At 43.3% G+C, this 24,316-nt stretch overlaps 2 protein-coding genes across 2 annotated transcripts; both read right to left on the reverse strand.

Moving 5' to 3' along the window:
• Positions 1 to 205: 205 nt before the first annotated feature.
• On the reverse strand, positions 206 to 3,271 carry LOC119785604 (platelet-derived growth factor receptor beta-like). Its single transcript, XM_038288335.1, has 4 exons — positions 3,117 to 3,271; positions 2,911 to 3,025; positions 2,709 to 2,841; positions 206 to 595 (listed from the first exon to the last, which is right to left on the reverse strand). Exons 1-4 carry the CDS (start codon positions 3,210 to 3,212, stop codon positions 475 to 477), a joined length of 465 nt encoding a protein of 154 aa, XP_038144263.1. The 5' UTR covers positions 3,213 to 3,271; the 3' UTR covers positions 206 to 474.
• Positions 3,272 to 3,722: 451 nt separating this feature from the next.
• Positions 3,723 to 24,151, reverse strand: LOC119785587 (platelet-derived growth factor receptor beta-like). Its single transcript, XM_038288315.1, has 23 exons — positions 24,089 to 24,151; positions 23,862 to 23,944; positions 22,299 to 22,393; positions 22,027 to 22,225; positions 20,054 to 20,314; positions 19,051 to 19,181; positions 16,574 to 16,655; positions 16,376 to 16,450; positions 15,953 to 16,130; positions 14,229 to 14,344; positions 14,037 to 14,148; positions 13,888 to 13,969; positions 13,702 to 13,810; positions 8,487 to 8,581; positions 8,269 to 8,401; positions 8,082 to 8,186; positions 7,892 to 7,996; positions 6,544 to 6,646; positions 6,371 to 6,474; positions 6,181 to 6,296; positions 4,324 to 4,446; positions 4,128 to 4,239; positions 3,723 to 3,916 (listed from the first exon to the last, which is right to left on the reverse strand). The coding sequence occupies exons 2-23, from the start codon at positions 23,911 to 23,913 to the stop codon at positions 3,723 to 3,725; spliced, it is 2,682 nt and encodes an 893-aa protein (XP_038144243.1). The 5' UTR covers positions 23,914 to 23,944; positions 24,089 to 24,151.
• Positions 24,152 to 24,316: the final 165 nt, after the last annotated feature.

The raw sequence follows: 24,316 nt of genomic DNA on the forward strand, positions 1-24,316 counted from the left end.
CGGATGTAGTGTTGTTGCCTGTTGGAGTACTGTGTATTTAAAACCGGAGGGAGGGGGCCCCCCACCTCTCCCACTTCCAAACAACAAAATTTAGTTGTGAGAAGAGGGGCTGTGAAGACCGACATGATGTGATGAAGATTCTGGTGAATTTAGACTTGGCTGAATCTGCTGAAAAATACTTCATTTAAAAAACAGATAAGACCTGTTCAGTGTGACTGAGAAGCTGTTGAACATCTTTTATTTTAGCATTTGGTTCTGACCTGAGTCAGAAAATGATACAAACTGATGCAAAGCTAAATGATGGATATTGCTGGTGATAAATCAGAACCAGGACCCATTAAATAGATCAGCACACAGAGAACAGACATACAGAGCTTCATCTCTGGGCTGTAAAATAAGATTTATGTATAAAATGTGGGCGCTCCTCCACAGCCCTACAGTCAGTGCTCAGGGCACCCTCTGCTGGTGACATCTTCACAGGCAGCTCTCTTCCTCTTCATCAGGGGAGCTGGATGAAGTAGGTGGCTCTGTGGCGTCTGGCGGTGGTGTCACTTCCTTTGACTCCGAGATGGCGGCAGGTTCTGACAGCTGAGGACTGAAGAAGAAGCAGAGTCATCACTGAGGAACAACCATCACTCAGTCTAGATTAATTAATCAAATTTGATGATCATTGAAGAGGCTTGGTGGACAACTTACAACTGATCTGTCAAAAGATCATGCTTTTTTTTCGCTAAAAAAAATCATTAAAGATCATGCTTATCTGATTTCTGCTTGTTTCAGCTGCTAAAGCTGTGAATCACCAAATCGCAACGCGTTTGTCTTTCATGACCCTAGACCCAAACAGGAAGGAAAGACCAACATAAATAGCAGAACCAGGACCAGGGCTGGCTCTGACTGGCCCTACTGAGGTTTAAACCAGTGTGGCAGCTCTCCATGGGAACTGCCATTTCCATCACTGCACACTATAGGCTCAATCTGTGCTAAAGTTTTGTCAACAGGAAATCAGGACAACAGACGATTCACAGCACAGAGCTTCTCCTCTTTCTAGCATCAAAACTATGTTGTTACTTCTAACAAAATGAAACTTTGAGCTGTTAGCAAGGCAGACAGTTGAACATATGTAACTTACAGTCAGTTGCTGAGGGTCAATGGTTGATCTACTCGGTGTTAAGGTGGAATAACAAGATATTCTGTTCCTACATCACTTCCACGAGATTTATTTGGTTGACAGAGACAAGAAGTCATGATTAAATGTATAGAGGACAATCTTTAATTTCCAGGTGGATAATTTAAATAAGTGGTCCTTCTAATTGTCAGTCATTATGGTGATATGTTTACGAAAGGCAGTTCTATATTAGCTATCTTTTTCTGGCCATGCACACTTTCAGACGTACTGTATATCTGTGGTGAGCTACGGTTTCAGCCAATCATTAAAGCTCACCTGTCTCACCGAGGTTCTTTAAAAAATGGTAGAGGGTCATAAGAGAAAAAGTGTTTACGAATTGTATGAGGACAAAAGAAAGGCATTTTTTAAGATAAACAGTGTAAACTCCCTAGTCTGTTTCTCTCAATACACACCTCAACCAACCCGTATCCTCCCTCTGGATCAGAACCTTCCTGTATCCTCACCAGTATCTTTGAGCCAGAGGGAGAATTTTATTCTTCTTGGCCCGTAGCTGTGAACATTAGCTGACTGTATGCACAGTTACATTTAAAGTCAACGCTGTCCCACACACTGGTAACAAACTTGGTGCAGCCTCAAAGCTCAAAAGTTCACAGTTCTTCTAACAATGGTACATTAGAAAGCTATATACACTACTCAAAACATTAAAGGAACAATTTGTAATCAGAGTATAGCATCAAGTTACTTAAACTTCTGGGATATTGATTTGGTAAGGTAAGTAGCAGAGGGGGCAAAAAAGACATTGAAAAGACATTGAAATCTGGGTTTGCAACGTCTTCTTAATGTCTATTGATGGACTAAAGTGGGACAACATAAGACGTACCAAACACACCCCAATTTTCGACAAGTATTTCGGGACTAAATCAAAACTATGACGGAGCAACCAGATTAAGCCTAAAAACCAACGTCTGAATGACGTCTGGTATTTGGAGGGCTGTGACCCACAAAGAATAAAACATGAAACACACAGCTTAAGGTTTAAGTTGTATCTCAATGCTTCCTGCTTTGACTGCTGACCTACGTTTTGTGGTGCTGTTCATGCTATGAGGTAAGTTCTCTCCTCTGTGATATGAAATATCAGTGCTGCTGCCATCAACACCTTTGTTTACGGATGTTGGAACTTGGACTGTTTTACAGTGTAGTTCTGGTTTTTCACGGTGACTAACTGTATGTGCTCTTTCATCCTCTGGCGTGGGAGCTGGTTTGGAGCTCGTCCGCCTGGCTCTGTGTTTCCTGGACGCAGCTGCCTGTGGAGCTAATTGAAAGTTACCTTTTGTATCTTTCTGCTTATTGTGAGAGATTGCGGGAGAGTCAAGGAGTTGATGCAGTCAGCTGTTTTCCCTTAGATAGAAAATTTTGAACCAATCTCTCTGTATGATCTGGTTGAAATGTCTCTATAAAGTGACTTTAGATGACATGTATTGTGAATTGGCACTATAGAAATAAACTGAATTGAATTGAACATTCTATACTGGACTCCTTCTCAGACCTACTAAACAAAACTTGACCAGGTTCTAGAAGGTACCTCACTGCGTCCAGCGCAGCGATGGTTTCTACGGTGACATCAGAGACAGGGATGATAAAAGTGCTGTGGGAGGGGCCAGGCCCGTCTGGCTCTACTCCCAACTGGTGAACCTTGGCTTCTGAGGCAGGATCTCCTGTGAAGTGAAAGAGCTGTGAGTTTAGCTTCCAATCTTAGATTTTACTGAGAAGAATATGTCTGCAACCTTTTTGGTTGTTCCTCTGTCCATCTGTTTCCTCTGCAGCTTGTCTGGATAAACTGGACTGAACTACAGCTGGATTCTTTCCTTTCAGGAAGTCCTCCGTAAGCTGGAGGTAACGCTGAGGATCAAGAGAAACATAATGTGGTGTTCTTCTCAGGAATAGCTCCACTTCACTCCACTTTATGACTGGACTATACAGGTGTGCTGACCTGTCTGTAGTCAGCACTCAACATGGCACCAACAGTAGAGACCAATGAGGAGAAAGAAGGTCTGGACAGAGGATCTTCATCCCAGCACTGCTTCATTACTTCATATCTGTAAAGATGTGAGGAAGACCATTATTTCCTCTGCCAGAGCAACATACAGGATTGGTTGATGGACTTCATGCCCACCACCACCCACTCATGGTTTGGTGGTGTAACTTAGACGAGACCTACAGGCTGAGGTTCCTTCAGAACTTCACTTTCCACACTGTTTACATTCGATCCCTGCTGCGCTTTATAAAATGGAAATGTTAATTTCACTGCTAAGCTGCTGCTTATTTGCTGTCTGAAAGCTGTACAAAAAGAAATTTCGTTTTGTATATACTGTGTGTATACAAAATGACGCTAGAATTAGTGTAAGTCTAAATCTAAGGCTGAGGAACATCTGTCATTCCTTATTAGTGGTGGCACCTTGAGGGTAGAAGGACCTCCAGAGATCAGTGAACCTGAAAGATCTGGTATCTCTGCTGAGTCCAGTCAAGTAGAGGGAAGAGCTGCTGTTCCTAACCTGGACCTGGACCGGTACATGGACCTGGATTTTTGGGCCATTCCTCAAAGTTGAGGTTGGAATAAAGGTTCTGACTGATCCTCCCTCTTGGTGTGACTCTGTATATGTGATGTAACAAGCGTTAGTGTGATATCATACATGACAGACGGCGCATGTTCTGGTCGGTCCATTCTGTGTCCTCTCTTCAGAGCAGAACCAAACTGTCGGGTTGTTCGGAGTTCAGGGTACGGACTGCGACCTTGGACAAAGTACACAACCATCACATTATGTGGAATAGTGATACCGTGTCTTTAGATGTAAACTGGTTAGAAGAGGGACTGGCAACCTGTCCAGGGCATACCCTGCCTCTTGCCTGTAGACAGCTGGAGATAGGCACCAGCACCTCTTGCGACCCCACTTGGGATTAAATGTGTCAGAAAATGGATGGATGGATGGTTAGAACTGATTACCCAGAGAGAAGATCTCCCACAGTAAGACTCCATAGGACCAGACATCGCTCTCAGAGCTGTAGATGTTCTGGAAGATGGTCTCTGGAGACATCCACTTCAGCGCCAGGAAGCTCTGAAAGGAAAGGAAAGCAGTACAGCTGAGAACCAAGCCTAATGATGAAATAAAACAGGGACAACAGCTGATGAATTCACTGACATTCCCCCTGATGATGTAGTCTTGATCCTTCTGAAGGTCTCTGGCCAGCCCAAAGTCACAGACCTTCACCAGCTTCCCATTACAGACCAGGACATTTCTGGCAGCCAGGTCTCTGTTGACACACTGAGAGAACAAGAGATTGACAATAAACAATATGTTAGATGGTGGATTGGTTCCATAGACACATCAGGAGCAACAGGTCAGAGATGAGACGCTATCTGTGCAGTAGGTCAGCGGATCTATGGGCTTCCTGAAGGTCTTATCTTCTTCTTTTTTATACTTTTTTCATAACAGTTATTCAACAGAACTGTCCAAAAGGAAAATGCAACCCAATCCAAAGGACAAGCCAATGTCTCATCACATGAAACAAACTTCCCATAGAACCAGAACCAAACTGGATCTCCAAGCTCTTTGACCAACAGGCTCTCATAGATCTGTTAATCTGTCCCCTTTTCTTTTTTGTGAATAAATGAAAGATTTTACAACCAGGTTAGTCTGACAGCCAGGAAACATCTCTATCCAGGCGCTCACCAAGCAGCTGGAACATCTCAGTCAGGTTTAGAATCCTTTACTAATCCAACTGGACCAAAGGAAGTTAAATGGGTCTGACTGTTTGATGCCAGCAAACCTGGAGTTAAAAACTAGCAAACCAGCTCTGTTGCGTTTGCTTCCTAGGTGAAGCCATAGAAAGATCCATCAGTGGATCCTTCTCTGGGGTTCCTACATGGCTCTTAACTTCTCAGATGTTCCCACCCTTAAATTTCAGGATATCCAAACTAGTTTTCTAAACTTTTAGACATTTGACTCAAACATATTGTGGTGGGAAAAAATCTATCTATTAATAATCTATTAATTCACTTTTTAATTTTTTTTATATATTAGTACTGTCTTTCATTTATTTTCAGGCCTGAGAGGCCAGGCTACAAGGTGTCTAATAGAAAGGGGTTGTTTATCATATCAGGGATTGTTTGGGATAAAAATGATCTCTCTCATAACAAGCTAGACTGTTTCTCAGGGGTTTAATTTTATGTTTTATAACATTGTACTGTTTTCTCCAACTGCCTGTAAATTCTAACTGTATGTGGAGACCTTCACAGCCTTTCTGCAGGGTTTAAGTTAGTGAGAGAAAAACTTTGTCTGGTCAGAGCAGGGCTGGACTTCATATCATCTTATTCTCTTTCTTTGCAAATAAAATAAAATGAAGACTAAGTGAAATCCATCGATCTCCTTTATTTACCTGAACTACATAGTTAAATGCATTTCCCCACATTTTTCTATAAAAGTAAAATCACATGATGCTCAGACTTGCTCTGATCCAGCAGAATTAGTAATGACTTTTTGATCTTCTGAAATGGTTCATCAGGCAGCATTTGGTGCATCAAATGCTGTCCAAGCCGAAGATAAAATGAGTCATCTGAAAACGATCTGACCAACCCACTTTTACTTACTGTCTGTCCAAACCTAAAGGGTAGTTTCAGTTTTTATCGAGTTTGAACTCCAGCTGATCATCCCTGGTTAAAAGTTTGAATTTTCTAACTGAAGTTGAGTTCATTTTGACAGTGATTCTTTAAAACACAGCTTCTAGAAAAGCTTTATCTACTTTCTGCCAGCAGAAAAAGAAATGTTTTTTTTAACATTAGAATGTCTATTGAATCAAACTTGATAAAACTTTATGAGGGTTTTTTGTTTATGTTTACCAGGATCGTTGAGGATCCAAGACTGAAGTTAATTTTTGATTAATCTGATCTGATAAGTTGCTTTTGTAGGAGAAAAAAAGAAATTTACAACAAGAATAGGAAAATGTTGTTGCAAGAGGTTGAATATATGCAAAAACTTAATTTAGGGAAGGGATGGTACCTTCCTGGAGGACAGGAAGTCCATGGCCTGAGCGACCTGGAAGGAGAAGCTGAGCAGGTCTTGCAGAGTGAGAATGGGGGAGTCACTGAGTAGGAGCGATGTCACCTCCTGGTAGACTGAAAGAGAACAACAGTGATGATTACCAGCTTTTTCTCTTCATCATCTTGTTCTTGTATGAGTCACATGACACCTCCTGGGGGGGCTGGTTCATGCACAGCATCTCTGAGCTCTTTCAGAGGGACATAACGCCCCCTCTCGTCTTTGTTCATGTCCATGTAGCCTCCATCACTGTTACTGTGGGTGAGAGACACTGAGTAAGAGCTGATAGAGAGAGAGAGGTCAAAGGTCAAAGAGTTGGGTTACCTCCTTCTGGGCGCATCCATCTGACCAAATGTGGCTTTGTTCCGATGCAGGTAGCCTAGCAGGTCTCCGTGAGGACAGAACTCAGTGATGAGGTAAACCGGACCTGGACACACAGAAGCTGACTTTATTCTGATGGTTTAACTCTGAACCGCGTCTGGTTCTCTCAGACAACCTCCTGGATTAGTTCTGCTAAACCCTTTAGATCAGAGGTCTTCAACTCTAACCCTGGAATACAGTACTTATGTCCTGCAGCACTTGGATGCGTCCCTGGTCCCCTGAATGAAATAGCTGAATTACGTCCTCACTGGGCATCCATGACCATGGCCAAAAAGGTTTTGCGGGTGATTGACAGGTCGAGTCGCGGGAGTTGGAGACGCATTAGAGAGAGAGAAAGAAAGAAATGGCACAAGAAACTTTTTTTTCCAGGACCTGCTTTAGCAAGAAGGCTTGGCTAACTGCATGCAGTGAGGCTAACTGTAATGGTTTTGGTTCTGTTAAAGTTTTATCTCCGAGTTTTTGTTGGTCTTATTTCCATTTTTGTGTTCTAGTTACTTTTGATTGTATTTGAGTTTTTGGATATTTCTTGTTTGCCCTTTTGTGTCAGTCTACTTTTCCCTAGCTCCCTCTTGCTTCTGGTCTCTTGCCTGGTCTTTGTTTCTCTCACCCAAATATTCTCCTCCTGTTCAGTCACTCTTAGCTGTTTTTTCAGTAGTTTTGGATTTTTGTTCCTTTTATCCTTTTTGTTTTTAAAATCTGAAAGTAACGACCTTCAGCTATTGTGTCTGCATTTGGGCCATCCTGTCAAACCTCCCACTCCACCGTTACTCTAACACTTTATTCTGCTTTCCTGCCTCGTTTTTAAACATCAGGATCTGACCCAGCAAGGAAAAGTACAGGTAGGACTGATTTAAATCGCTTTTTAGAAAAGGTAAAGAAGAATAAACAATCTGGGATTCACATGGAAAATAATATAATATAGTGAACTTTTTCTAGGTAGTTGTTAATTTGCATTATTGGTCTTAAATAAACACATTCTCAGAAAAGAAATAGTTTTATATATTAAAAAAATATAAAGCTGACCAAAAGCTTTTACATTAATACATAATTTTTTTGAGGTTTATGACACCATATTGGACCATGCAAAATCCATGAAGTGTTTTTATAATGCTTTTTGTTGTTGGCATTCATATAGATATACTGGTGTGATAACTTGGTATTAGTTTGATTCGTTTTTTGTATACCGCTATTTTGAATTTATAGCCCCCCCAAACCCATCCCCAACCTCCAAAGTAATGGAACCAAACACAACTTTTCTGGTACAGAAAACATCAGGTTCTTAAATGTGTACCTTGTGAGGTGCAGGCTCCCAGCAGGTTGACAATGTTCAGATGAGGACCAACATAACCCAAAACCTTTAATTCGGACATCAGGGACTGAACTCCATCCCTTTTGTCTGCAAAAAACGGATGCACAGAATCATATATGCTCTGTGGAATTCAGGACCTTAAAAACAGAACCCAATAAGGTAAAAGTCCTACATTTCATCATCTTCACTGCAGCTTTTGTTCGTGTGTCAGAGTCAGTCAGACCAGAAACTGTTGCCTCAACAATACGTCCAAATGGACCCGAGCCCAGGACCTGACCTGGAGTCGAAATGCATACAGATTCATTCCGGGTCAGGTTGAAATGAATTTTTTAAATATGTGTGAAGAACTGTGGGTTCACCTAGTACCACATGGTCCCTGGGTATTTCCCAGGTTGAGCTTAAAGGCAAGTCTTCAGGGTCCACGTAGGTCCACTGGTGTCCTTCAGAACTTGGGGACTCGATGAGCTTCCAGCGAGGTTCATAGTGAGGTTTCTGCATACAAGAAGAGCAGAGCAAAAACTGAAGACACTGAATGTGGACACAATCTGTCCAATAGTAAACCAATGACCTCACTGACATTTCTCCAGAGAGCAATGAGGATGATGAAGAAGATGACACCCAAAATCACCAGAACCAGAACTGCAACCAGAACAATGAGTTGGGAAAGGAGAGCTGGAAACAAGAAGAAGGGTTGAGTCATTGAGGAGCGTAGACATGCATCTCCAGAAGACCTAAGACCTCTTTACAGACACGGAGGAGCGTTTATTAGAGACGGAGGTTGTAACTTTAGGTGATGATTTGGTACCAGAAGACAGGGAACGGAATTGAGCTTCCTCCACAGATATCGTCACAGATCATTCAAAGACCTCCTTGATAACGAGGCTTTAAGCCACTGCTCAAGGAACCTGCAGAACATCTGAACCTTCTGGAGGTTGACCTTCCCTCAGGTCCAGCAGCGGTTGGATCCAGAACTCTTGGATCATGAATCAGATAATAATAAATCATTACTTTTTTAATTTAGTGGGGGAATAATAATTAACACAGTCAGATAAATACAAATCGAATAAACATTTTGCCAAATAAAACAAAAAAATCGCTATCGTAGCCAGCAGTCTTTCACACGCTATGCCGATAGAGGGCTGCTGCAGACGGACTGTGGTTATCCCTGGCTGCCGTTAGTCTTGGAAGTCTGCTGGTTGCCGCTGTCCTCTCAATTTCGGATTTTTATTTTTTAAATCATGCATTAAATCCGTAAATGGACCATATAGTGAGGCTTTAAGGTATAATATTCTCCCCTCAAATGATCTTAGGTGATCATTTTTATTAAGCAACAGAAAAGAGAACTTTTGACTTTCAATCCATTGAAAGCTGCTGCTGCCGCAGTGCATGCTGGGACAGCTGTCAATCAATATTGAGAAAAAACAGCCTGTCGGTAAAACTGCGACTACATCCTTCTTAAAAATGAATGAGCGTAGAGCCACTCCTGCTCACGTTTCAATGAAAACCCCAGGTCTAATCCTTGGAAAACTGATTCTAAAGCTGAGTCAAACGAGAACTCTTCAATAGCAGTCCAAAATTTCAAAACACATCTCTGCATAGTGATTGGCCTGCCAGTTCTATGGCCTGATGCATTGATCGAGGTCAGAAAAAACTTGCAGGCAAGAATTATTTCTAGGGGCTAGTTTACTAGGCTAGAAACCCAAAACAGTTCTGTTCTCATTCGTAGCATTTGTTTCGATGTCTCACTATGGGGGTACGCCCCTTGCTGTATTCCTCCAAAGCATTTATCTAATTACGCCAATCCTGATTGGCTGGTGATCACAATGACTGTGTCACCTATCCTATAAGTAGCTAGCGCTATGACACAACATCATTCAAAAACCTCTTCTTGCTTCAAAGCTTATCTCAGAGAATACTATCTAAACTGTCCTTGCACGTGGAATATTTTTAGCTAACTCTCCATTATTGGGCGTTACCTGCCTCAACTCTAGTCTTTACCATAGTCTGGAGTTATTGCCACCTATATTAGCACACCAGTTAATATTACCTGTTTTGAGCTTTCACTCCAGTCCGCTCAGACCTGTTCTTCCCCAAGTTCAGCTAGCTACCAGCAACCGAAATGGACCCTGCTTCTCCTCACACCAGAGGATATAGCAGCTTGGAGGGTGACCTTTGCAGGTGCGGGAACAAAGTTTCTAGCAAGGGCACACAACAGGTGTGCTTGACATGTCTTAGGCTGGAACACACCCAACAGGCATTTGAGGCCCCATGTTCATTAACGGAATGTTCCTGCTTCACTACAAAGAGCCTCTGTAGACGACTAGTGCGCCAAGCTAGCCTCTCTGTTGGACACCCATATTTTCCGTCGAGCGAGCTGCCACCCAGCAACAATAGTGAACCGGGGGTGGACTGTCCACAGTGCTATGGCCAGCTGGGGTTCCCAGGTGGATTTAGCCGCTACGCTCTCACCAGCCAAGGACAACCTAGAGCTGGACTACGACGAGAATAAAGAGGAAGTCATCCCGCAGCTCCTCGTTTCAGAGGATGACGATGAGGATTCATTCTTTCTTCCAAGCCCACTGGATGCAAAGCCTAATGCCCTTTTGGCTCACCGGGAAGGCAAGGGGAGCGCAACAGCCTCCCCAGCCATAAGCATGGACATGCAGACAGTATGCAAACGTGCTGCATCCAGGCTCACATCCCCTGGCCTAAGGTAGTAGCAGAGAAAACCAGATCATGTTACAAGGGGAAGAAATTGCCCCAGACAACTTGGGCAGTAAAACAGTTGCTTCCTGTTTTCGCTGAGCTCCTGGACAAGGTAGTGGTCTCCTAGAAGGACCGCCTGTTTAGCGGGAAAACTCTGATTTAGTGAGCTTCCTCTCCGGACTGCAAAGGCATAGAACAGCGGGGCATCACAGCTGGCCTTTATTGGAAAAGCTAGTGGCAGCACACCTCACACTTGTCAGGGTCCTCAAAGAACCCCACACTGCCATCCAAAGCAGACTCTTTCCAGATCGCCTTGATAGAAAGAGCTTATAAAGGAGCAGCAGTTGCTGTGAGAGCTCTGAACCTCCATGCCCTCTGCATACCAAGCAGAACTGTGTGAGAACATGGCCACCAAACCATACACAGATGTGTGGGAAGAAATCACAGCGATAACAGACATCTGCCTCCGCATGCAGCACTGCGCAGTCCAGGACATTGGAAAATCTATTGAGATGATGGTTTTACAGGAAAAAGTAAAAAGAGTAGAGTACCTTTCAGACCGTGAGAGGGATGACGTCTTGGACATTCCATCAAGACAGAACCCCCCCCTCAGGTGGCATCAAGGCAGCCATGCCCCCAGGCGATGCCTTGGCCCCTGCTTTCAAGATCTCCAGGCAGCGAAAACCCCAGCCCCATCCTCCTGTCCTGGCTGGCCAGGAAGGGAGATGGGGTTGGCCTGAAAAGTCTTCGGCTCCTCCGGCGGTTCCTGCTTTGGGGCAGCCGAGCCAGACCTCCAGTCATCAGCACAGGAAAAATAAGAGGGTGACCTGACAGTGAAGCCCTCTTGCTAGTGATGGAGTTGAGCATTCCCTGTTCACCAGCTCCGCACACCCTCCAACCCTCTGCTGCGAGACATTCCCACAGCAAAAGGACAAGGAGGCTCAACTGCCGGGACAGCTGGATCTATCTCAAGTTGCATAATCACGCAAACTTGTTCAGAAAATAAAACAAAGCATGTTTCCCTGTTGCAATCAGACCAAAGTTCAAGCGCGTAGAGTGGCAGAGTGGCAGCCTAGTGTTTAGGGCATAGAGCTTGGAATCCTGAGGTTCTGAGTTTGAGCCCCACTCCCACAGACTGCCACTCTGGTTGCTGAGCAAGACCCTTAACCCCACACTGCTCCCTGGGCTTCCCTTTATGGCAGCCCACTGCTCCCCAAGAGGATGGGTTAGATGCAGAGGTAAATTTCTCCTATGTGAGATCAATAATGTTCAATTATTATTATTCTCTCTCTGCTCAAAAACACAGGTGGTCTTCCCTCACAACATCAGCCTGGGTTCAACGCACTATAACGAGGGGATTGGCTTCAGTTTGCCATGACACCCCCTCCCTTTACCGGCATAATTTACACTGTGGCTCGGGTGCAATCTGCTCACACACTTAAGCAAGGAAATCTCTGTGCTCCTGAGGAAAGGAGCAATCAGGGCCGTTCCGGCGGAGCAGAGTCACAGCGGCTTTGATCCAGGTATTTTCTAATCCCAAATCGGGGAGGGAGAGGGATTCACCCAATCCTAGATCTCAGGGCCAAAAACAGTTGCCTCAGGAAGTTCAAATTCAGGATGCTCACACATGCTTCCCATTATGTCTGATTCATCGGGGCAGTTTGTTCTCCTTGATCAATCTAAAGGACCCATATTTCCACATTTCAGTGAACAAGTACAAATACTTGTTGGAAGCACTTGTTGGTTACTTGCTGTTACAAGTACACAGTGCTCCCATTCAGCCCCTCCCTGAGCCCGAGAGTGTTTGTGCGCAATACTGAAGTGTTTGTGCGCTATACTCAGCCGTCTGCACATGAGAGGATTTCAGCGTTGGGTAGCTTGACTCAGACTCTGCCCTGTGTGACATGTTGAGAGTGTGTTGAGTGTGTTGGGGCGCTGTGCCCCTGGCGCCCCCCAAGTTTCTTAAAGCAGGGTATACAGCAAGGGGCGCATCCCAATATTGAGACATCACACTCATGCTACTCTGAGAACCGGGATTACGCAAGTAACCAATAGATTTCCTTCCACAACCATCTTGGAGAAGAGATTTACAGTTGGTAATGAAAGTTGTCAGACCCTTTACCTTTTTCACTCTGTTTCATTCCCGCCATTTAGTAAAATAAATTAAGTTCATTTTGTTTCCGATTAATGCAAATTTATATAAAAATACAACTGAAATATCACATCATCATAAGCATTCAGACCCTTTGCTTAGTATTGAGTAGAAGCACCCTTTAGAGCTTAGCTCTTTTTTGGGAATTATGTAAAACGTTTTTCCACACCTGGATTTTGGGATCCTTTGTCATTTTTCCTGGCAGATCCTCTCCAGTTCTGTTAGGATGGATGGTGAGCATTGGTTGTCATTTTCAGGTCTCTCCAGAGATGTTCAGTTGGGTTTAGGTCTTGGCAAGAATGGCCACAGAGTTGTTCCTTAGCAACTTCTTTGTTCATTTAGCTCTGTGCTTAAGGTCATGGTTTTGCTGGAAAGTGAACCTTCGGTATCAGGCAGGTGATGAGCAGTGCCTGGTTTTATCCACAAATACCACTTTGAATTAAGATTTTTATCTTGGTCTCATCAGACCAGAGAATCTTCATTCTCATAGTCTGGGAGTCCTCCATGTGTTTTTTGGTAAACTATGCAGGCTTTTAAATGTCTTGCACTGAGGAGAGGCTTCCGTCGGGCCACTTTGCCATAAATCCCTGACTGGTGGAGGGCTGCAGTTGTTGACTTTGTGGAACTTTCTCCTATTTTCCTACTGCATCTCTGGAGCTCAGTTACAGTGATCTTTGGGTTCTTCTTTACATCTCTCAAATGTATGCAATGAAACACAGAGTGAAATACTCAAAGGGGTCTGAATACTTTCTGTACCCACTGAAAATTTGATTGAGTATCTGGATAGAAAATTCTTAGTGTTAGTGGAGGACTGTTACACTAGTGCTGTAATACAGTGCCCCCCTGGTACTACAGTAGTAATACAGCAGTATTACAACACTATTACAGCAGTAGTACAGTAGCAATACTACAGAAATAGCACAACAGTACTCACAGGCTCTGAGGACCCGCAGGTCGCGGACCCGCCCTCCTGCGGTGTTGGTCGCTTCACAGCGAACAGCCGACACTGAGCTCAGAGTTTTCAGGGTCAGAACACTTCGTACCTGAACAGGTGACACACAGCAGTCAATCGTTGGTTAGCCAACATCCACCCCCACCTCTTTAGGATAATGTTGGTTACCCTGGCAACTCCTCCTTCTGTCACTGTGGTGGTGTTTTGTTCCCCTGATTGGCTCATCCAGCCATCACTCAGATTACTGCACCTGATGAAGACGACATTGATAAAAAAACAACGCCAGAGCTACAGGTCAGGTGTGTCAGAGTCTATACCTGATGGAGGCTGGACAGGTGTACCAGGTAACGGATGGGCAGGGGACTCCTTCACTGACACATAGGATGGCGCTCTTGTCCACTTCTACCAGAGACACGATCCTTGGGGGGGCTGCACAGAAACACAGGTCAGGACAGGTGGACCCCAGCAGATAAGGATTGGGGGACCAGTCAGAAGCCTTTCTCTGTCACCTGTGACCTCTAAGTAGAATGTGACCTCCTTGGTGTCATCCTCGTTGACTGCCGTCACCTTGTAGGTTCCTGTGTGTTCCAACTGCACCTGATGCAGGGTCAGGGTGCTCACATATCTGCAGCCAGAAGCAGAGCGTCAGTAAACCAACTGGCTGACCAGTCAGTCCTCCATGAACCCCCCCGTCCTCCTCAAATGGCCCCCAGCCTGGGAGGATGAGGCCCACTCCACCGATGGCTGCTCAGGTTAGAGACCACAGGAGAAGAACCTCAGTGTACCACACATGGTCGCACATAAAACCAGTACTGCCTCATCCATCATAAGAGCCTTCTCCAGGTAAATTCCTGGTCACACCTCTTCATACCAGCAACCCTTAATGAACATTGTTGTCTTGAAGAAATTCTTTTTGTGGATGGTTCAGACAGATTAGACACAAGTGGTCATATCACAGAGCTAACCCTAACCTGTCATGGCTGTGTTTAAAAAAAAAACACACATCTAAACACATCATTTATTTATCAACTCTAATCCAACCATAGCAGTTTGTACATGTGGATGTGGCTGTAGGGTGAGAGGGGCTTTTTACCCCCAATGCTGAGCCCTGACCGGACCAAGCAGAGCCTTGACACCTGAATGACCTGATTCTCCACAAACCAGAGGTGACTCTGGTCGGTTACTGGGAGGAGAACTTCCTCTCAATCATCAGCCTAACAATTAGTTGTTTCTGATCAGATGTTGGTATAAGTGTCCTAAAAAGCCAGATTTAAACCCTGACCTGAGGGGTGGTGCCCAGTGTGGGATAATCAGAGGGGGGCAGCGTGGGTGTGGTCAGGATGAGGTAGAGTCTTGACCTGAATAAATGATCCATGTACTAAAGATAAACGCCATGCTGATAAAGAGGAAAAGCTCCATCCATCTTTGCTCACAACTCCAACTCCTGAGTGACTGTGGTGTGTGCCCGAGTGAGACTGCTCTATGGTGGGTTTCATCTGTTCTTGGAAATCAGATACCATGTAGAACAGTGCTTTAGACACTGCTATGGTTGTAAGCATGGCTGTAAAGTCAATAAACAAGCCATGGAGATCAGCAACATGTCCATAAACACACTTTCATCTGGGAGGTTTTTCAACATTACAGTTGCACGTTTCAAGGTAAATAAAGCACAGCATTATATCCCTGCGGTTGGCTGTGAAATTGACAGGTAGCATTTTAACCAATCAGTGGATTCAATGGCAGTAGCCAAGTTTCACCCCATAGAGGACAGAACCAGAGGGTTTTAGGGTACATTAAAACTATTCTACCAGAACATCTAAAACAGATGCACAGCAACATAAACAAGGCACCCAAAGCATACACAGAATCACTTCAGTTTCAGGTTTATATTTAATATAAAGAGCATTTTGTAAGCCTTTGTACTTACAAAAAACTTCCTGCGCAAAATTTTAGTCACAACTCGGCCTCAACATGGATTGATGTTGTGTGAAAGTGTGTTTTTTGCTCGCTGCCGATTTCAAGATTTCTCCTAGCTGCAAATATTCAGCCTGAAATTTACATGATAATTAACAAAAAGAAAAACGCTTTTAACTGATGCTGTGATTGGTTAATATTCTAATGAGATTTTACTATTTATCAATTGGCTCTGATCTGTCTATTTTGCAACATTTCCTTGTAAACGAGTATGTGGTGAATAAAGATACCAGTATTGGATTCTCCCTCTCTGACCTACCTGTGGCCCTTCAAGTGAGTGGAGTTAATGCTTGCTGGGCTGATAGTGTAGTTAAGTCTGGACCAGGTGAGGTTTGGGGCAGGATGGCCATCAACCAGAACCTTCAGCTCAACGGTGTAGTGGACAGGAGAGGAGATGTTGGTGTTCCCTGAGGGGCGCAGGTGTACATAGCCTCGGTCTGCAGAAAGGAAGGAGTTAGCTACACTCATTCACCTGTCATTGTATGCCTGTGTCCATCTGAGACTATTCTCATTGCTGACCTAACATCAGCATGTTGCCCTGGCTGTCCTAACCTGTTCCTGTTCTCCTTTCTTTCCTAACCTGTTACTGTTTTCCTTGCTCTCCTAACCCATTGCTGTTCCCCTGGCTGTCACAACCTCATCCTGTTCTCTTGTTTGTTTGTCCGTGTTTTTGTGTACTGACCAAGAACAGTTATGGAGATGTTTTTTCTCACAGTCCATCTCAGTTGTGAGTCCTGAGCCTTACAAACATACACACCTGCAAGATACACAGTGTTACCATGGAGATTAGACAGTTTTCAATTAAAGCCAAATTATCAATTGGTATACCAACCTGTCACAGAAGCATGTACTGCCTTACAAACCCTTCTATCACACCTACCTGAGTCTGACACTGTTGCCATGGAGATGTTAACAAATGAGCGAATTTCATTGGGCAGGAAGTCTGTGAGAGGCTCTATTTCCTGTAGAGAAACCAGTGAGTTGATCACCATTGTAACTGAACATGATGATTCCGGCAATATAAAAACAGGAAAAGGTTTCTGTTTGACTTGTTTTTTTTATATTCTATTGTCAAGGTCTTTCCATACAGGTAATTCCTTATCCATTAAGTTCTTATAGGTTCCTTTTTTCCCAATGTATTTTGGTGTTTTGGTAGACCCTAATGTCTGTCTGGCCTTTTCTCTTTTTTGAGGACCCCTCAGTGGTTCAGCTTTCCATGGCTCTTTCCTAGCTGTTCTGAATTCTGTTCTTTTGATTAGACACCCCTGGTTTTTTAGTTGTTCTTCACTAATTTTCAGTTTTGAATGTCCTTGTTTGTTATTGTTTTGAGCTGGTTTCCTACTTTGAATCCACACTGGTTCCATTTTCTGCTTTCCTTATGCCTTTCCAATGCAAATTCCAATTTGGTCAGACAGTTTCCTTTGTTATTCAGACCTGGCATAACATTGAATCATTATCTGGAATATTGTGTAGGTGGGACACGTTTTCTCCAATATTTCAAAATAAGATTGATTGGAGGTAGACCCCCGTGTTGTGCCATATGCCATGATCATACTTTTTGGACACTGGGAACCAGTGTCCATATTTCATCTTGACAGGATGACCAGAGGAGAACACGCAGCTTTGGCTAATAACAGCTGGGGGTCTTCTGCGCCCCCCCCCCGCTCCTTTTCAGCCAAAACAGTCACAGGCTAGTTACATGGAAGCCACCAGAGGTGTGAAACCCTTCCTCCCTCTCTGAGAGGACAGAACAAAACCACAGAGCACACAGGATTCTCTCTCTTTTGCTCCTGATCTCTTTGGCTCCTGCTCTCCTTGCCTCCTCTACCTTGCCCAGGAAGCTGGGGTCCGCATGGCTGGTTCTCCACCACAGTGAAGATGCGGGCCCCATGGAAACCAGATCTCCAGAACCATCAAGGATAAGTCAGAAGCTTTCAGAATCAAACTGCTGCACAACAGACCTTTTGCAACACATTTCTCTTGAGTTTCAGAACTTATAGAACCAGACAGGATGAGAGAAGGACTGCCTTGACAAAGAACCCCTGCTGTGCCCTGACTGCAGAGCTGAAAATGGATGAAACTCAGGCCCCGTCCACACGAAGTCAAAACGAACACGAAACGCGGATATTTTCCAAAACGTTTGTCGTAAAGACGGAGACGTAAAATAAATGTGATCGTCCACACGAATGCATGAAAACGCTGCAAAATGTATGCCAGGCCTGTAAGTGGCGCTGTGGTGCCAAAGCAAAAATAAGCGACGAAATGTTGGGCATGCGCACTAATATTTATACATGGTTGCCCTGCGGGTCCATTTTCGTGGTTAAGTCACATTCAGGTGCTGAACTATGTCGTCGATATTGCTCTGTTCTTCCTGTAGATATTACAGAAGAAGAAGATTCTGTTATAAGCCCGACAGCAGGGTGACTAGCATTAGCAGCAACCATTCAACACAGTACGGCGCCATTGTTGTTGTGATACTGTGTCGTGCATGCGTGTTTAGAGGCGACGCTATGACGCATGCGTGTAAAAAAAAAATGCGGTTAGAGCTTAAAGATGGAAACGCAAAAACGGCGTTTCAGAATCTTCCCACTCTGAAGGCTGAATAAAAAAAAAGATCGTTTACAGACCCCCGAAACGCCGGCTTTGTGTGGATGAGAGGCTGGTTTGGTTAAAAATTTGTGAGTTTAGGCCAGGGTTTGACTTCGTGTGGACGGGGCTCAAGCTTTCCAAATGGACGTGTAAAAATGTTTGCAGGTCTGGCATAATTAGGGAATTTAATTACTAACTTTATGAAGTTTGATAATGCATATTTTAACAATAATTTTACGAAATTTACAGGGGAGGTTTAGCCTCCCCTGAGATGGAATGGCGACCTGTCCAGACTGGACACTCCCTCTCGTCTGTAGACAGCTGGAGATAGGCACCAGCACCCCTTGCGACCCCACTTGTGATTAAGGGTGTCAGAAAATGGATGGATGGATGGATGGTTTGACCTCCCTACTATTCAATGAGAAATCACCACTGGTTTCAACCATCACGGTCCTGCTACTGAATTAATGATCTGGGCTGGATTTATCGAGGGTTTTAACAATATCAGTTTTCTTAGCATCACAGTGGGCCAGCTCCTCTAGATAGTTCTGAGGACACAGTTGAAGCTTAAGGAATGTCTTTCTTTAACAGATTGCTGCTGAACATTAGACAGACCTCACTCTTGAGTCTACTGTGAAAACTTCTCTGATTCAACTGACATTTGTCACATATAATCTTAATTATCCTACTTTCTTAATTTATTGTACATGATATCTCCTCAATTGGACTGTTCTGAAGTAGTTTTACGAGTATAGTTGCCTTGGTTACCGATCTGCGAGGGAAGTTCCAGGAGAAGAACACCATATCCACGTCTCTGACTGTGCAGTTTACCGTCAGATCCTCTCCCTGCTTTAGGACCTGGCTGGACACAGAGAGCTCCACCTCCATCTTCTTAGAATCTGACATGCACACAAGTCAGACAGAGACATACAGAAGAGTGATCGGAGGGTTCAGCTGTATACTGAATCATTCCCATGTGAGAAGTTTGTAATTTTACTTAAAAAGATTAACTAGTTATTGTTGCCCGTTCAAAAATTATTAGTTATGCAGGTCAACTGGAAAACTGGAAAACTGTCCTGTTATGCAAATTAAAAATAACTAAAGTTAAACTGTGGAAAATAAGGTGTTTCTTTTTAAACTGTGTATTAAAAATCAATAAAAAATTTTACAAGTCTGAAAACAATGAAAACCAAGCTGCATTGTTTTGGTGTGTGTAATTTGACAGGTGAGTTGCACTGTAATTATGTAGATGTCACCATGGTTGTTTTTTTATAATAAAACACTCCCAGCAGGCCTGAAACATCCCAGGATTTTTGGGTGAGAAAATGTAAACAGTGAAAGTAAAATCATCACCGCCCTGAGAAAGTAAAGAACATGTGTTGATTAAAAGCAGCAGCTGTCAGTTAGTGTTCATATGATTGTTGAGCCTCTTTAGATCACAGCTTCAAACTTGATAAAGCCTTTTTTCCCATAATGAGTAAATCACCAAAACAATCAGACACTGTTGAATCAGAGGCTCTGCGCCATCGTCCCTCCTCTGTGTTTATGCCAGAGTTGCACGTTGCTGTCACGTGTGCTTCCACCAGGAAATTGTTGTCTCTATTTATGCATGTTGTAACGAAACTGTTTAAACCACAGTAATGTCTAATTAATAACTTTTGCAAACTGATAAGTTCCAAAGCTAATTAATGCAAAAACCAAATAGTTACTGTAACATGTTCCTTTATAATGTGTTAGTTCAAACACTGCAGGTGATTGAGGTTGACCTTACCAAAAACAGTGAAGACATAGAACACCTGGGACTCTTTCTCCTCGTCTCCGTTCCTGGCCACACACACATGTCCTGCATCATTCAAAGGACCCGTGAAGCCCAGAGCCGGCTCGTATTTCACCTTGTCGACTTTGGTTTTGTCAGGTCGTTCGTACAGAGAGACATTGAGCTTTGGGTTGGAGACCACGCAGGGGACAGTACCCTCATCGGTGTACTTGTAAACGTGGAGGGAACTCTGGGGCACAAACCATTGTTCTGGGCCTGAGTAGGGACAGTAAGAACATTGGATTCTTTACAACTCAACGTTTCGACCCAAAGATCAACCTGTTTGGTCTGTAACAAGTGCAAACTTTTGTTATAAGAGCTGTGCAATCTTATGCATGAGACCCCTGATCTTTGGCATTTCATTTTGCAGATTTTAGAAGAACTCTTCTAAAAGAATAACTGAAAACAATGTGTTCAGATGTTCTTGCCACAAATGCAGTTGTGGCAAGAACTGCATTTTTAATCAGGCCTTACTCTCTGCTACACTGCCAATGTTTCGTCGGCCTCAGAAGATGGCCTCTCACACTGAGCCAGGTTCTTATAGAGGTTTCTACCTGGTAAAATTGAGTTTTTCCTCTCCACTGTCACTACAAGCATGCTTAGTGTGAGGGATGCCTTTGAGTCAATGAGTTGATGAAATTAACTGGTTTTATTTAGATAGAATACTTTGAATCAACTTGATTGTTATGATCTGGTGAACTGTAAAGTGCCTTGAGATTATATGTGTTGTGAATTGCCACTATATAAATATACTGAATTGAATTGAACTGTTTGTCAGCTGTTGGACCAGAGAAGCCTGCATAAAACAAGTCCAAGGTTTTGTACTCCTACGTCTGTAAAGTAAGACCTCCTCTTGGGAAATCAGATCACAATCTTGTTTTCTCTGCTCAGAGTATAAGCCACTTTATAAAACACAACCTGCATTACAAAGAACTTTAAGAAGATGGTCACATGAAGCTAAAGAACCCCTGCAAGATTGCTTTAGGCTACAGACTGGGATGCACTATGTCAGTCAAATGGAGAGGACATCAGTGAAGTGACTGATTGTGTGACTGACTCAATAAACATAAAACTACATAACACCATACCCAGTAGAATGGTAAAATGCTTGCCCAATAATAAACCCTAGATCACCAGAAATCTCAAGGAGAAAAGCCTCTTTTTTTAATTCTTCAAATGTATTTTGTGACCAGAGTCAGGTGCGAAAAATATTGAACACCTTCCACAGTTACTACCTCTGCTGGTGTAATTAAGCACTGCGGCTGCTGTGCTTAATTCCAGTAGTTATTTGAATTTAAAATCCATTCTATGATTGGCAGTCTTAAGAGGTATAGAAGAGGGAGCAGAGGAGCAAGGTGTGTGCAAAGTGAAAGGTCAGGAAAAAAACAGGCAAGAAAGCAGAAAGAATAGCAGCAGACCAAACAGCAGTTGTTAAACTGGCAAAGGAAAAATATTTCATTTAGCAGATTACTCTACATATACCATGGAAGTAATTTTCGCACACTAACATTTCATGAACACTGATTCAAAGGTTTCAATGAAATTAGTTGATTTAAAAGGTTTCATTGGTTAGAATATTCTTCTAAAACCTTTTGGATTTGCGTGTTAGGTTTTTGGCACACATCTTAGATACAATGCATTAGAGAATGGTGGAGTCGGTCATTAGCAAAATGCACTGAACAAGTCTCAGAAATATGAATAGAAAACAGTGAAATTAATCCTGACTGGCCAGACAGCTCTCTGGGTGCTCGGCACCTAGAATCGCCCCTGTATCAAAGCATCAAAATGTTACACCCAGCATCCTTTTCATGATGTGGAGGCCTCTTGCTTCTCCTCTGAAGGACCCTCTGATCTCTGAAGAACTTGAGGGACCTTTTCACCTGGGTCCTAACTGCAGTTCTCTGATTCACCTTCAGATGTGATCCTACCTTGACCAGATATGAAGACGTCCACAGCTCTGCTCTGATCAGCTGACGGTTCCTCACACGTATATCTGCCAGAGTTCCTCCAGGTGGCGTTAATGAACCTCAGGGTGCTGCTGGTGCCTGCATCCTCCACTAGAACCCCATGACCCCCATCAGAGGCCTGAGGTAAGCGCCACTTCACTGAACTCCACCCTGAACACACCTAAGGAGACACAAAGAGGGGGTGATAGAGAAACAGTCAGACAGGTCAGAGGACAGACGGTCAGTGAACTCACCACGGTGAAGTTAGACTCTGAATGTAGCAGAACTTCGGAGGAAGAAGGCAACAGCTCCAGAGCCACGCCCCCTTCAGGATGGAACAGGAACACACCTGAACAAAGACGATTAAAGGACAGCCTGTCAATCTGACAGTTCTAATGTCTCATTCTAATCAAACCCATTCAGATGTTCATTTAGAAAGTTTATTCAACGTATAGAATATCTGCAAGAGTAAGCAGAACTCCTCTGTCTGCACAGCAAATAACCCAACTGGATCTATGATTAGAAACAACTTTTCCTCATTTTAAGCCAACTCTTCTTAGGCGAGAACCAATTGGTCTTCATTTAGAGCAACTTTTCCTCACTTGGAGCCAACCGTTCCTTACAGAGAAACACCTGTTCCTCAGACGGAAGGTTCTTTGTCTAGAACTTTTTTTTTTTATTATCAAGAACTAACTTTTCTTCATTTAAAACAATCTGTCATTTAGATCCAAAACCAGCCCAACTTTTCCTCTTAAAGGACGATCTGTTCCCCACTTAAAACAACTGTTCATCGGCAAGAAACCAATATGTTCCTCATAGAGAAACAACTGCTTCTCACTCAGAACCAATTGTTTCCCAGTCCTCACTGGGAACCAGCTGTTCCTCACCAACAACCCACTGTTTCTCACTTAAAACCAACTGTTCATTAGGAAGAACCAACTGTTTCTCATCAATAACCAATTGATTCTCACTCAGAACCAATTGTTCATCAGCAGGAACCCACTGTTTCTCAATTAGTTCAGTTCAGTAGCTTTTATTTGTCCCAGTATGGGCAATTTTGTGAAGTAGTAGTACACCTTTCACACACATGTTCACATTTCACAAATCACAGATAAAAAATAAAAGAAGCACAAGAGACACATAAATATTTAAAAAGATAAAAGTAAGGTGGATAAAAGAGACAGAAATGTAAAAAATATTAAAAAGTAAATAAATATGTGCAAATGAGAGCATAGACCTGAATGCATGCAACATATGGCTATCTGCTTTTCCTGGTAGAGTTTAGCAGCTGAAGAGCAGAGGGAATAAAGGAGTGTTTGTATCTGTTGGTCCGAACTGGTGGGTATTTAAAACGGGAACCAGAGGGTAGGAACTGAAATTCGTTATGTAGGGGATGGGTATAATTATCCAAAATGGACTCAGCCTTCCTGATTACCTGATCTTCCTGATTACCTTTTAGAACCAATTAGAACTACTGTTGCTCATCAGCAACCAACTGCTTCTCACTTACAGCCAGTGTTCCTCATTGGGAACTAACTGCTTCTCACTCAAAACCAGTTATTCATCAGCAAGAACAAACTGTTTCTAATTTTGAACCAGCTGTTCCTCACAGAGAACCAACTGTTTCTCACTTAGAACCAGTAGTTCTCAATGGGAACCACTGGTTCCTCACTGAGAACAGCCAATAAGACAGAACAGACTGACTGAAAAGGAACAAAGCGCTGAGCTGGAGTCAACAAAGCTCTGAGCTGGAGTCAGCTTTTCAGTTTCAATTAAAACTGAACCTTTCAGTTCTCATTTTTAATTCTGAAACTCACCGAGCAGGACGGGAAGCAGGCTTCCTATGGGTCCTCTGATGGATGCCCTCATGGCTGCTGATCCTGGTGAGTCGCAAACATTTCTGTAAAAAAAAAAGTCTGTTAGAACCTGAAGACAAGTTCTGGGTTATTAACCTGCTGACTAGAACTGATATGTATATGAATATATAAGTTTAAAAATGTGCTGCAGAAAAAGAAAACATAAAGAGATAGAACAGAAAACAGACCTTTAACAGGAGATCAATTTTTAGAACTTGTCTTCTGAACGCTGTGTGCTGCCAGGTGGAACTCTATGATAAAAAAAAATAGGTGTTGATGTTACTAAAGGTCACAGCTTGGTGCCACTGCTCAGGTTTGAGCAGGTTAGATGATGGTTAGCAGGGGATTATTTGCTATGGAGCTTCAATGGTTGCTGGTTCAAAACTCAGAGAATGACTGAGTCTGTGGCTGAATGT

Source organism: Cyprinodon tularosa, unplaced genomic scaffold (assembly GCF_016077235.1).
Source record: "Cyprinodon tularosa strain WSP-4 unplaced genomic scaffold, ASM1607723v1 ctg251, whole genome shotgun sequence".
In the NCBI taxonomy this organism is placed as follows: domain Eukaryota; kingdom Metazoa; phylum Chordata; class Actinopteri; order Cyprinodontiformes; family Cyprinodontidae; genus Cyprinodon; species Cyprinodon tularosa.